The sequence below is a fragment of the Syngnathus leptorhynchus genome, chromosome 6 (assembly GCF_054491065.1).
Source record: "Syngnathus leptorhynchus isolate UIUO chromosome 6, UIUO_Slep, whole genome shotgun sequence".
Taxonomy (NCBI): domain Eukaryota; kingdom Metazoa; phylum Chordata; class Actinopteri; order Syngnathiformes; family Syngnathidae; genus Syngnathus; species Syngnathus leptorhynchus.
Genome location: NC_141200.1, coordinates 5,559,587 through 5,571,237, shown reverse-complemented (window position 1 = coordinate 5,571,237; position 11,651 = coordinate 5,559,587). Strand labels below are relative to the sequence as shown.

The 11,651-nt window shown below is 44.0% G+C and overlaps 1 protein-coding gene across 1 annotated transcript; it reads left to right on the top strand.

Moving 5' to 3' along the window:
* The first annotated feature begins 753 nt into the window (after positions 1–753).
* On the top strand, positions 754–9,824 carry kcnc1b (potassium voltage-gated channel, Shaw-related subfamily, member 1b). Its single transcript, XM_085915160.1, has 4 exons — positions 754–1,452; positions 5,326–6,241; positions 7,060–7,233; positions 8,118–9,824. The coding sequence occupies exons 1-4, from the start codon at positions 889–891 to the stop codon at positions 8,255–8,257; spliced, it is 1,794 nt and encodes a 597-aa protein (XP_085771286.1). The 5' UTR covers positions 754–888; the 3' UTR covers positions 8,258–9,824.
* The last annotated feature ends 1,827 nt before the right edge of the window (positions 9,825–11,651 follow it).

Here is an 11,651-nt window from a genome sequence, read left to right as displayed (position 1 = left end):
TAGAACCACACAAAAGCCACCTTTTATTATGAGCGGATGCGCACAGCCACCACGTCTGACTCATGGTCACTCTTTAACTCTCGCAGTGCGTCTTGGTCATTGTTCGCGCGAAATTACAGCCCGTAATAGTGAACGCCTTCAATCATTTTCCTCCATTGTTGTTGTTTGGTGAGGGGCGGATCGTTGCTCACACCTCCTGCGTGACAAAGAAGGGAAATTGGGCATTTTAAAGCGCCGTAATTGGAGAGCAGTACTATCAGGATGCATCACTGGGCATGCTCCATTTGATATGACAGAGGAAGCAGCGGGCATGTTATGAGCCACATTCCTATCTCAATTTCTCCGATCTTGCATTTCTGCTACTGACTGATTGCTTGGCTTTTTCTTTTTTTTTCTTTTTTTTTGCGGCAGCAACAGTAGAAGAGGAGAGGGAGACGTGTCAGTGCTGCCGAGACAAAGAGCTACACTCGGCTGCTGCGCGTCGGTGTGAAGGAGGCGCGTCCGGAGGAGGGACCGAAAACCAGGAGGACCAGAAGCAGCAGCAGGACAGGCGCTGTCCGCTCAGCACCGTAATCACCTTGGCTCAGACGAGTCAGTAAAAAAAGTGAACATTAGTTAGACGCGCGGACTTCATTGTCTGTTAGTTCTCGCTGGATTTGGTGACGATGTGACGCCCATTATCCATGTGATGCCATTGACCGCGTTCATTTTGGATTTCGCCTCCAGCCTGACGGGCACGTCAACGTCCACGTCCCCAAAGCGCGCGACGAGCCGGCGGCGATTTGCTTTTGTTTCCCCGCTGGGGAAACGACAGGTGGCTCGGCGCGTCGCTCTCACCTTTGCCACCATGACGAGGGGAACTTGGCTAAGCGATGTTTAAGGGACGCGATGGGCCTGAGCGACGACAAGGATCGCATCGTGATCAACGTGGGAGGGATCCGGCACCAGACGTACCGCAGCACCCTTCGCACCCTACCCGGCACCCGACTGTCGTGGCTGGCTGAGCCTGACGCTCCCAACCACTTTGACTATGACGCCAAGATCGAGGAGTTCTTTTTCGACCGCCACCCGGGCGTCTTCGCGCACATCCTTAACTATTACAGGACAGGTAAGCTGCACTGCCCGGCCGATGTGTGCGGGCCGCTCTACGAGGAGGAGTTGGCGTTCTGGGGAATCGACGAGACGGACGTGGAGCCGTGCTGCTGGATGACCTATCGACAACACCGGGAGGCGGAGGAGGCCCTTGATAGTTTTGGCGGCGGGGGGTTGTTGGACTTGGGCAACGACGATGCAGAGCCCGAGCAGGAGCACGGGGAGGATGATGTGGATGAGATGACGCGGAGGTTGGCGCACGGAGACTCTCCTGACACCCGGAGCGGCACTTTGTGGAGCCGCTGGCAGAAGCGCGTTTGGGCTTTGTTTGAGGACCCTTACTCCTCCAAATATGCACGGGTGAGTTGCTCGCATACTTCTCTTTTTTTCCTGCCCGTGCAATCACTGGGTGAATTCATGAATGACTGGTGACCTTGAAATTGTTCTCCCAATGCACGGATGGAACGCTAAGGCTAGTAAAATTAGAAACCCCAAATCGAGCTGGCCAGAGGAATAATAACTCATAGTTTTGCCAAGGTACAGTATACATGGGCATATTTTTTCCCATCATATTATATAGACAGAAATCAATTGGTGATCAATTGTAAAACTTATCAAGTGCAATGCAAATGTTTAAGCATGCAATGCACATTCACATATTCACAGTGAACACTTGTTGCTAGGCAGAGTTCATAGGGCTCAACCCGTGATGCTGCCAAAAAAGGGGCTGATGGTGCTTTGCCAATCAGAATAGGAAGTCAATCAGAAACACATTCAAGCATTGTGTCAGAGGAAATCGCGGACATTCAATATCATATTTATAATATAATATATTTCGTCTTTCTATGCCAGCGACATATGATGACCGGCAGAACAATTAAATGGTCTTCCATTAATTAGCTGAGGCAGGGCTACCTGTATCCATCATTCATAAAAAAAAATTAAAAAAAGTCATGGCTTCCTGTAGATTTGTGTTCAGTTTAACACTCAATAGGCACAATTGAAACCATATGAGATATGGAGTCAAATATACATCTCAAGTCACTACTACTATATGTGTAAAATCACTAAGACATTAAAAAATAACCCTGATTCAGAGTCGCCATAGCTCATATGAGAAAAATTAGGACTGATCTTTCCGGGGTACGCGGCACCCTGGCTAGATTTGGTAAATGGGTCAACAGCACATTAGGGAAGCACATCTTTTGCACCAGGCAGCAATATTTCAGTGGCAAACCTCCAGACTAAATCAGGTTGCTGTCCAAGGTGACATTTTTGGTCCCCGCTTTTGGCCATTTTTCCATTCCAGCCTCTAAAAAGTGACAATTACTTCACATCTCCACATTTTTGTTGACAAGTGTCCTCCTCTGAAGCCTGCTGCGATGCATGCTGCTTCAACAGCTGTAGCAGCCTGATTATAAACCCCCCACGCCCCAACGCCCTCCCCCTTCCAGTGGTAGCTAACTATATATGCAATTTCTCACTCTGGATATAATCAACAGTGAATACGAAAAGTCTACACAGACCTGTGTGCCAGATTTTTGTGGGATAAAAATGAGACCAAGATAAATCGTCTTCATTGACAACATTTTGGATGAATTAATTCAAATAAAATATTGTGGTTGGTTAATTCATTCAAACAAAATAATGTGGTTGCACAAGTATGCACACACTTTTAATTAGGATGTGACTGCGTTAAGAACTGACCAATCACGTTCAAACTCGTTACATAGAGTTCAGCACACCAACCACCATTTAAAGTGATTCTGTTTATCCCAAGATAAAGTTCAGCTGTTCTAGAAGGCCTTTCCTGGCAAAATTTTGGCTTTCCAGCTAAACACATAGTTTTGTGCTGTTCATTATTCCCTCCACCTTGAAAAAGAAATGTAACAAAAACAACCCCAAAGTAGGTTTTTCCGAGAATATTTTATTTGCACCTGGAATTGGGACAAATAACAAAAAAAAATGCCACATCTTTCAAGCATCACATTGAAATCTCCCCACAGCACATCTTCCGTTTAGATAAAAGCACAGCAAGGTTGGACAAAGTGCAACTAAGACAGGCAAGAAAATTAATTAGAACAGAGCCCCAGACTTAATTACAGACTCTATTCACAGTGGATACATCAGTGGAAAAGCCTTGTCACAGCACATCAAGCGCCAGCTCGCTGTTTTAGAGTTCATTAACCAATAAACAGGCTGTGGTGTTCACCTGGCACCTTTCCCTCAATGCTCGCGCTCTTTCCAAGTGTCACAGAGACAAAGGCGCTGTGATGACATGGAGTGTTTGAAAGGGTGCGATTGTTCGTTCACAGGCCACAGAGCAAAGCAACAAAGTAATCACACTTATGACCGATAATGACCTCGACTTTGCCAAAAATATCAACGCGTAATAGTCGCGGGAAGCAATTCAAACATAGAAATCGATTCTAATCAAATCACCGTGTCACAGGATACTTTCAGACGGCAAAATACAGAGATAAACATGAACATGACTAGCTCGCCTTTAGTATTTGACATCAAAGATCCATAAATCAGTGTAATAAGTTGATCGGTCATCATTTTTGAATTATGCATGATCCAATCATAGTTATAAATTTGAAATTAGATCATCCCAAAGCATTTTTTGTTAATGTAATCACATTACGGCGTGCCTGCATGGCTTGGATTGATTTTATTTTTGAGGTTGTCGTTTACCTTGGGATTTATTTTGTGCACAGCTCGTCGTAGAGGAGGCGAACTTTATGCAATAGATCACAACAAAAGCACACACAATGTGAGCACCTCAATGCTGGTAACCAAACTGATGAGGTGTCACTGTTTCAAAACAGAAATAAATAGCAAAGATTCATATCAAGCTAAGATATTGCATATTGCTCGTAAATTTAAGGGGAAAACGATATCATTCGGAGCTCGCGTGGTCTGCATGTGGTGGTGTTTGTTACTCTCGAGCTCACCTTTTTATTTTAGAGTGCGTAACTGCGGGGGTTTGTGTATGCCCACAAAGCTTGCAGAGGCGGAATGCGGCGCTAAACTTTCACTACATTTTGTGCTTTCATTCGAAGCTGATGGTAAATAAGTGAAGGAATGGAGGGGGTCGATGTTGACAGGAAAAAAAAAAAGCCTCAGCTGGAGTCAAGTCAACAAGAAATCTTAGTCGGACAGGAAGCAGACGTTCATCAGCAAACCATTTCCTCGTCGCAATTCCAAGAATTGCCACTGATGACTCGGTGTAATGAGGGCCTGCTTTCCATCTCAGCCGGCGTCAATGCACTCCAATGACTTGAAATGCACTTTTCCCTTTGCTCACTTGAATATATCATTCTCTCATGCCTAGACATGCCCGGTTCCAATTCCGTTGTCCCTTCCGCGTTTATTCACTTCTCCACCCATCTTCTGAACTTATGCATTCGCGAGAACGCGCACTAACTGCACCTCCCCGCTAAACCCACATTTGGTGACATCAAAAAGTGACAACGGACTCATTTCTCAGTGATTGATCTGCTGATTGGCTGATTTCCCGCCCAACTGGCATGGGTGGTAACGCATACTGTCATTCAGTATGATCAGAGGATAGCGCAAGGACAGAGCCGACGATCAATACCCGGGAGAGCATTGTGTATCGGTTACACCTACATATGTAGTGCAGATCAAAAATATCACAGGCTAAATGTGATGAAATGCGATCGTCAAATCAATGCCGACCAAAGGTAAAGCACTCTACGGCCACGGGGGATGATGTTGCTTCGACATAAAAGTGGAACTCATCCTGATCAGTCTCGGCCCACCGTGATGAGTCCCGGGAGTTGATTATCCAGTCAATGTGACCTTGGTTGGGGAAAAACCGGCAAGTTTTTCATGTATTCGTAAACGTCCCGCATGTTACTGCTGACGGCTCCTAACCTTGAATATGCCGTGACCTTGAGATGGAGCAGAGTGAGGAAGGAGGCGGAGGGTGGGGGGGAGGTGTTGAGCTCTCATTGATTGTTCCCGTTTAATGTCACTTCGGAATTAAGACGCGGCGCGCAGAACTGTCATTGTCACTGCAGATGCCGATGTCTCTGATTAAATTACAATGCTAAGAATGGTTGGCTGGGGTTGATTACATTGTGTTACTGCTCACTCACCACTCTGTCCTTCTTCATCCTCTACCACTCCACCACCACCACCACCACCACTACCCGCCCCCCCCTTCCGTTGCCTTCTCCTGACTCTATGTGGTTTCCCACACAGTGGGTGGCTCTGGCCTCGCTGTTCTTTATCCTGGTTTCCATCACTACCTTCTGTCTGGAGACCCACGAGGCCTTCAATCCCATCATCAACCGCACAGAAGTGGAGCTAGTGGACAACGTGACGGTGGAGCACACCTACCAGGAACCGGAGACGGCGGCCTACCTCACCTACATTGAAGGCGTTTGCGTAGTGTGGTTCACTTTTGAATTCCTCATGCGAATAACTTTCTGTCCAAACAAATTTGATTTCATCCGGAACGCCCTGAACATTATCGACTTTGTGGCCATCCTCCCTTTCTACCTGGAGGTGGGCCTCAGCGGGCTATCTTCAAAGGCAGCTAAGGATGTCCTGGGTTTCCTCCGAGTGGTCCGCTTTGTTAGGATCCTGCGTATCTTCAAGCTGACTCGCCACTTTGTGGGTCTGAGGGTGCTGGGCCACACGTTGCGGGCCAGCACCAACGAGTTCCTTCTCCTCATCATCTTCCTCGCCCTGGGCGTCCTCATCTTTGCCACAATGATCTACTACGCCGAACGCATCGGCGCCAACCCAAACGACCCTCGAGCCAGCGAGCACACGCAGTTCAAGAACATCCCGATCGGATTCTGGTGGGCCGTGGTGACCATGACGACCCTCGGCTACGGCGACATGTACCCTCAGACCACCTCTGGTATGCTGGTGGGAGCCTTGTGCGCCCTGGCAGGCGTACTAACCATCGCCATGCCCGTCCCTGTCATTGTCAACAATTTTGGAATGTATTACTCCCTGGCCATGGCGAAACAGAAACTACCAAAGAAAAAAAACAGGCATATCCCACGGGCACCCCAACCTGGTTCTCCCAATTTCTGTAAATCAAGCATCAGCTCGCAACATCAGAGCCCCATCGCCCACGACGACGTTTTCGAGATCAAGTTTCAAGGTAGGATGAAGCTCTTTATGTATTATAACTCAAAAACAATCCTTGTTGACATCATCAACAGTTTGCTGGCCTGGGAAAAAAAAAAACACGATTCAGCTGTTTCTCTCTTCCCACACTTCAGTCAGCTGGTGAGTCAGGCGAGAGATTAAACAGCAGACTTCCCCGGCGCACGATCAATAAAATACACGATTTTCATACCCTGAATGGAGAGAACGACAGAATTGAGCTAATCATTAGTAGTTTTGCACTTCACAACTTCATTCAGTGATTCAATCAACTTGTCTTTTAGGGAAGAGCAGTATCTTTTATCCTCATGTCCACTGACGGAGCTAGAGGGGGGGCTTTTTGGGCACTGGCCTCCCTCTGAGTATTTGGCAGGCTCTTTCTGATTGGCTGATCATTTGTGTGATGGAGGAGGGAAACATCTCAAACATGCAGGACAGCAACCCTCGAGGCCCAAAATTTGACACCTGGGCATTACAGGGACTTAAATGAATTCTAGCTTGGCGCATGTGCCCCCCCCCCCCCCCCCCCAATACTTTGTGTAATTGTGCTCATCAATGACCTGGCAAACAAACTGCAATCCAAACAGTGGGCTACCTCTTGCGTTTACATTTTTACCTTGGTATTGAAACAAAGCCCCGCATGTGCTCGCAAACCTTCGAAAGACAAATTTCAAAGCCAAACGATAACACAGCAGCGACACAATAATCCACGTATGGAGTCATTGTGGAAAACGTAGACATACTGACTAGAGCCCCCCCCCCCCGCCGCTCCCTATGTGCTCTTTTATTTGTTCTTTGTTGTTGTATGCAAAGATTCCAAGCTGAACGGTGAGGCCGCGAACGCCGCTCTGGCCAATGAGGACTGCCCTCACATCGACCAGGCCATATCTCCCGAAGAAATCTTCAGCCCCAGCGAAAGAGAGCGGCCCTGCTTCCTGGTCACCACGGCCGAGCGGCCCAACCACACGGGGGGCAGAGTGAGGAGGGGTACGTACAGTAACAGCCAATCGCAGGCCCCTGTAAGATACTGACACGCTCTAAGGCCCTAGACAGGACACGCCCCCTTCCCCCCCCCCCACGCCCCTTCTTTGCCGAGTGTTATTACTCGCACGAAAAAAACACACTCACACAACAACTGCAAACCTCTTAATACGACACCTTCACAGCCGCTGCTTCTCCTCGATTATTCCCTCGGGAATTGTACATAGTCCGAGTTAAGGCCAAGCACAATCACCACAAATGTCAATAATAGTTGTCTACATCTACATAATCTATTTTTTGATACCACGCGTAATGTAATACCCCTTATTTACTTACCAGTAAGAAAAAAAAATATTTTGAAGATTTATATGATCTAGAATGTCATGCTTAGGAATATATTGATGTGCTATGTATGTATGTATGTGTTTTTATTGACAAATATCATGTGGGATCCTGATTTTGACTACTACATTGCCCTTGGCCATAATGGTGCATGAAGTGTCTTGCTGATGGGTGCTATCAGAATGGTGAAGGAGCACAACACAATTTTATTTTTTTTGATGTCCCGACTTTTGATTTTCACCCAAACATTCCCAATACACCAAGTAGCCCTTACCTGAGGTGCCTACCTTTTTCTAGTGTTCTCCTCCGAACCATTCCAGTACCACCCCGGTGCATGTCCTCATACTCCGGAAGCACTCAATGCATGTAGAAATCGGATCCGTCTCAAGTGTGTGTTGACCTCTCTCTTTGGAGACAAAAACAAGAAAGCAACAGGTGTAGTATTACCGAGGAGAAGCACACACAAAAAAAAAACAACAACAACAACGGTCATGTCATGGATACGGTACTGCGGTGTACTCAGAACGTTCTCTGTTTTTCAACTGAAGGTTATGAAAAGCCTTGGAGCCTTAACAGCATGTCTGGCATGAGCGGGGATGCCTCTGGAGTGTCCTCAGTGTCCGCCCTGCCCTGCAGCCCACCCTGTCTAATGCAGCACTCACATTCTCCCATCCCATCCATTATGTAGCATGGTTGAGTAGCAGATACAATGCCATTGGAAGGCCAGTCCACACTTCTACTCGTATCGTTTACTGTCAGATAACCCCCCCCCCCTCCCAACACACTTTTTTTTTTTTACTTTTTGACACTTTTTGTTCCTGCTTTTCCCTTTCCTGGAAAACTCAACTCTCTCTCGAGGGGGGTGTCATCATATCCTAGACGCCACACGTGCATGGGTCACCTCAGTTGCTGACAAAGCAAGTTCTACAAGTTCTTAAGCCCATCACTTTGGCCTAAGTTGACTTCATTGCCTGTTGCTCTGTTGCTTTTGATCTCACATAGTTTTCTGCCGACAATTATTATTATTTTTTAAGTCTCATCTGCTTTTGACAATTTTGTGAAGGGAACTTTCATAAGATGTAATATTATGTTGGACATTAACGACACATGGCTTTTTTAAAACATATCCAACATTGCCAGGTGTTAAGGAAATTCCTCTTAAGTGCTTTCTTTGTATGTTGCAAAATAGTAGACGATTCTGAACAAGCCAATGTTGTCGGAATGGCCGCACACTAACTAAAAAAAAAGAAAAAAAAAGCACAGCAAGATGATGTCCGATGCAGCTTGGAGATGATGACAATTCTTATGACACTAGTGATGAATAATGTCAACAAGAACTAAAAAAATGTTTGGTCCTTTGCATGAACTGCATGAGAAATTATGTTCTACAAGAAGCTAACTGTAATGCAGTAACTGTAAGAGAAAAAAAAAATTGTCTTTCAAAACCATCGCAAAGCTTTGCCATTTTTATGCATTTCCTGAGACAGCTTTATACAAGAGACTCAGCCATAGCAAGATTTTTATGTAGCTGCCATTCTTTGCCTTTCCCCAATATATTAGATATTTTCTTGGATTCATTCGACGACTGAAATTATTTCACTTGAAGTGTTTGGTACAAATAATTTTTTTTAAACAACTATATCTACCGATAGGACTTCTTTTTCAAATCGTCTGTAGAAATTGAGGCAAAGTAAAAAATATATATATTTTTGACCCAATACAACGTTGTTGTAGCATAAATACACTTAAAAGCTGCTTATGATTTCATTTAACAACACAAGGAAATAATATTTGGGTTATTATGTTGAAAACATTTAGCAAATAATTAATAGAAGAGGAGAAAAAAAATCTGTTTGCACAATGAAGCACATAATTTATTCAAGGGCCACTTGAAAACCTATATGAGATATATACTGTATATTACGTCAGAATAAATTATAATAATAATTAAAAATAATAATAATACTGTTCTAATTATGATACACATTTTTTCAAGGCACTTTAACACATCTTATGTTGACCAATCAGAAATTTGACAAATTCCAAAAATATTTAAGTTCGTTCATTCTGAATGAGCAGAGTTTTACATTTCAAGTCATGTCTTTTGTGGTGATCAATGGACATTATATATTCAGAAAAAAAAAAAACTTGTGAAGATTTGTTGTGAAGAGATGCAGGTGGAGAAAAAAAAATTACAAAACTCTATGGGATGTGGGTCTTCTTGGGGAAAGGTAAATGCATGTATTTTCCATTTATGCAACAGAAAAGTATTCAAATAAAAAAAATGTACAGATAAGTCCTTGCATGAAATAAATTTTGTACTCAATGAGCGTTTAGACTCCATTTTTATTCAACTGCACATGCATACATCCCCCCCCCCCCCCCCCCCCGATACTCGTGTATGGGTACCACAGAGAAACAAAACAAAGGTGACCGACGGTGAGAGCATGACAAAAAATCCGCATGACCAAGACTGAAAAGTATCTCTACCTGTAAAAGGCCGCATGATCGGGCATGATTAACCGACTCTTGAGTCCGGACCAGACAATGGGACAATTGTCTGATGCCTTGGCTACGCATGGGAAGTACCACACATGGTAAAGCTACCTTTTACCATGAGCGACTAACAGAACACTTTTTTTTTTTTTACCCTCCAAGTGTCATTTCACCTCTCCCTTTACCACGGAGGTATCAGCCATCAACCATCAATCCGGTCCTATAACATACTTGGTGTAATAATTTCTTTTCATTATTTTTTTGTTTTTTTTTTATATGTTTATAGAGATCCAGAGACAGCACCGGAGCAGACAACCAACTGAGTCAGTTTGTGTTATGAACCATGGTGTGCCGACCACTATGTGTATGACCCATAATGGCCCATCACCCACCTGATTAGCATTATTGTGTGTATTACTCAGTACTTTGAAAAAAGAGCGTGAGAGCGGCAACCTGATCATCACAAACTCAGCATAGATGTAGCACCGAGGACGTTTTGTTGTCAAGCCTTATGTAGCTAAATATCTGTGACTGGTTACTGTGTTGTAATCTGTGTGCCTATTTTACGTGTATGTGCGTGCCAGTGCTGTAAATACGCTTTTTTTTTTGTGTACGTGTGCCGACGTTGTGTGTAGCAATGTTTTGGAGTGATCATCAAATATGTGTGTGCTTCCTGTGTTCAAAGACAAAAGTGGTTGCTGCGATTTGTGATCACCCCCCCCCCCCCCCCCCCCGGCACGAAAAACACACTTTGCACACTCATGTTCACTTCTTTTTAGACTTTTGCACTTTTTTGCAGCGCTTAACTTTTAACATTCCTTTGATGAGATTTTAGGAAACATTCATGAAAATGTCATACTTGAACTCCATATTGATTTTTTTTTTTTTTTTTTTGAGGCCTTGAATGGTTAAATATGCTGTTAAGAACTCACAGAAAATCAAATTAGTAATACTTGTACTTACAGATGCCAAAACACTGTAAATACACACCGTGCTGGACAAGTGCCTCTGTCATACAAATTATTATAACTTGTTTAATATGATGAAATAATGTACCACAGGTAGCGATAATTTCATTGTTATCAGTCATTGATAGAGCTCATCCAACACACAGACAGTTGATATATAAAGTTAACACCTCCTGTAAAATAGCAAATTTGGTGGTGATGATGGTTGTATAATAAAATTATCAGATTTAAGTTGGAACAAAATCTCAATTTTTTGGTAAATGTTATATTTTTTCACTAATTTGTTCTATGGGGTCAAGTCGGTCCCCATATGTATGTTTTTGTTATTTTAAGTGTGCAGATTGTTAATGGTTCTTTGGTTTGGTGAAAAATAATCATTTTGGGACACCAGAAGTTTATTTGTAAAATTTGAAGTCATCAAATCATCACATTAAAAATGTCATTTTACAGGGGAGGGTTGACTTTAAATACACGCAGGATGCCCAGTGTGGATCAGTGTGGAGAGGCAACAAACATCATAACGAGTAGATAACAACCACGATAGCCTTGTTCGAGATGCAGCTTTCATTGTTTGGAAGAAGTTGAAAATGAAAGGGACCAACTTTTTAACAAACCACT

Excerpts from the sequence above, each read along its gene's own strand:
- kcnc1b (XM_085915160.1), top strand. The coding sequence starts at position 889 with ATGGGCCTGAGCGACGACAAGGATCGCATCGTGATCAACGTGGGAGGG. Across the intron at positions 1,453-5,325 it reads ACTCCTCCAAATATGCACGG|TGGGTGGCTCTGGCCTCGCT; the intron begins GTGAGTTGCTCG and ends TTTCCCACACAG. Across the intron at positions 6,242-7,059 it reads TTTCGAGATCAAGTTTCAAG|ATTCCAAGCTGAACGGTGAG; the intron begins GTAGGATGAAGC and ends TTGTATGCAAAG.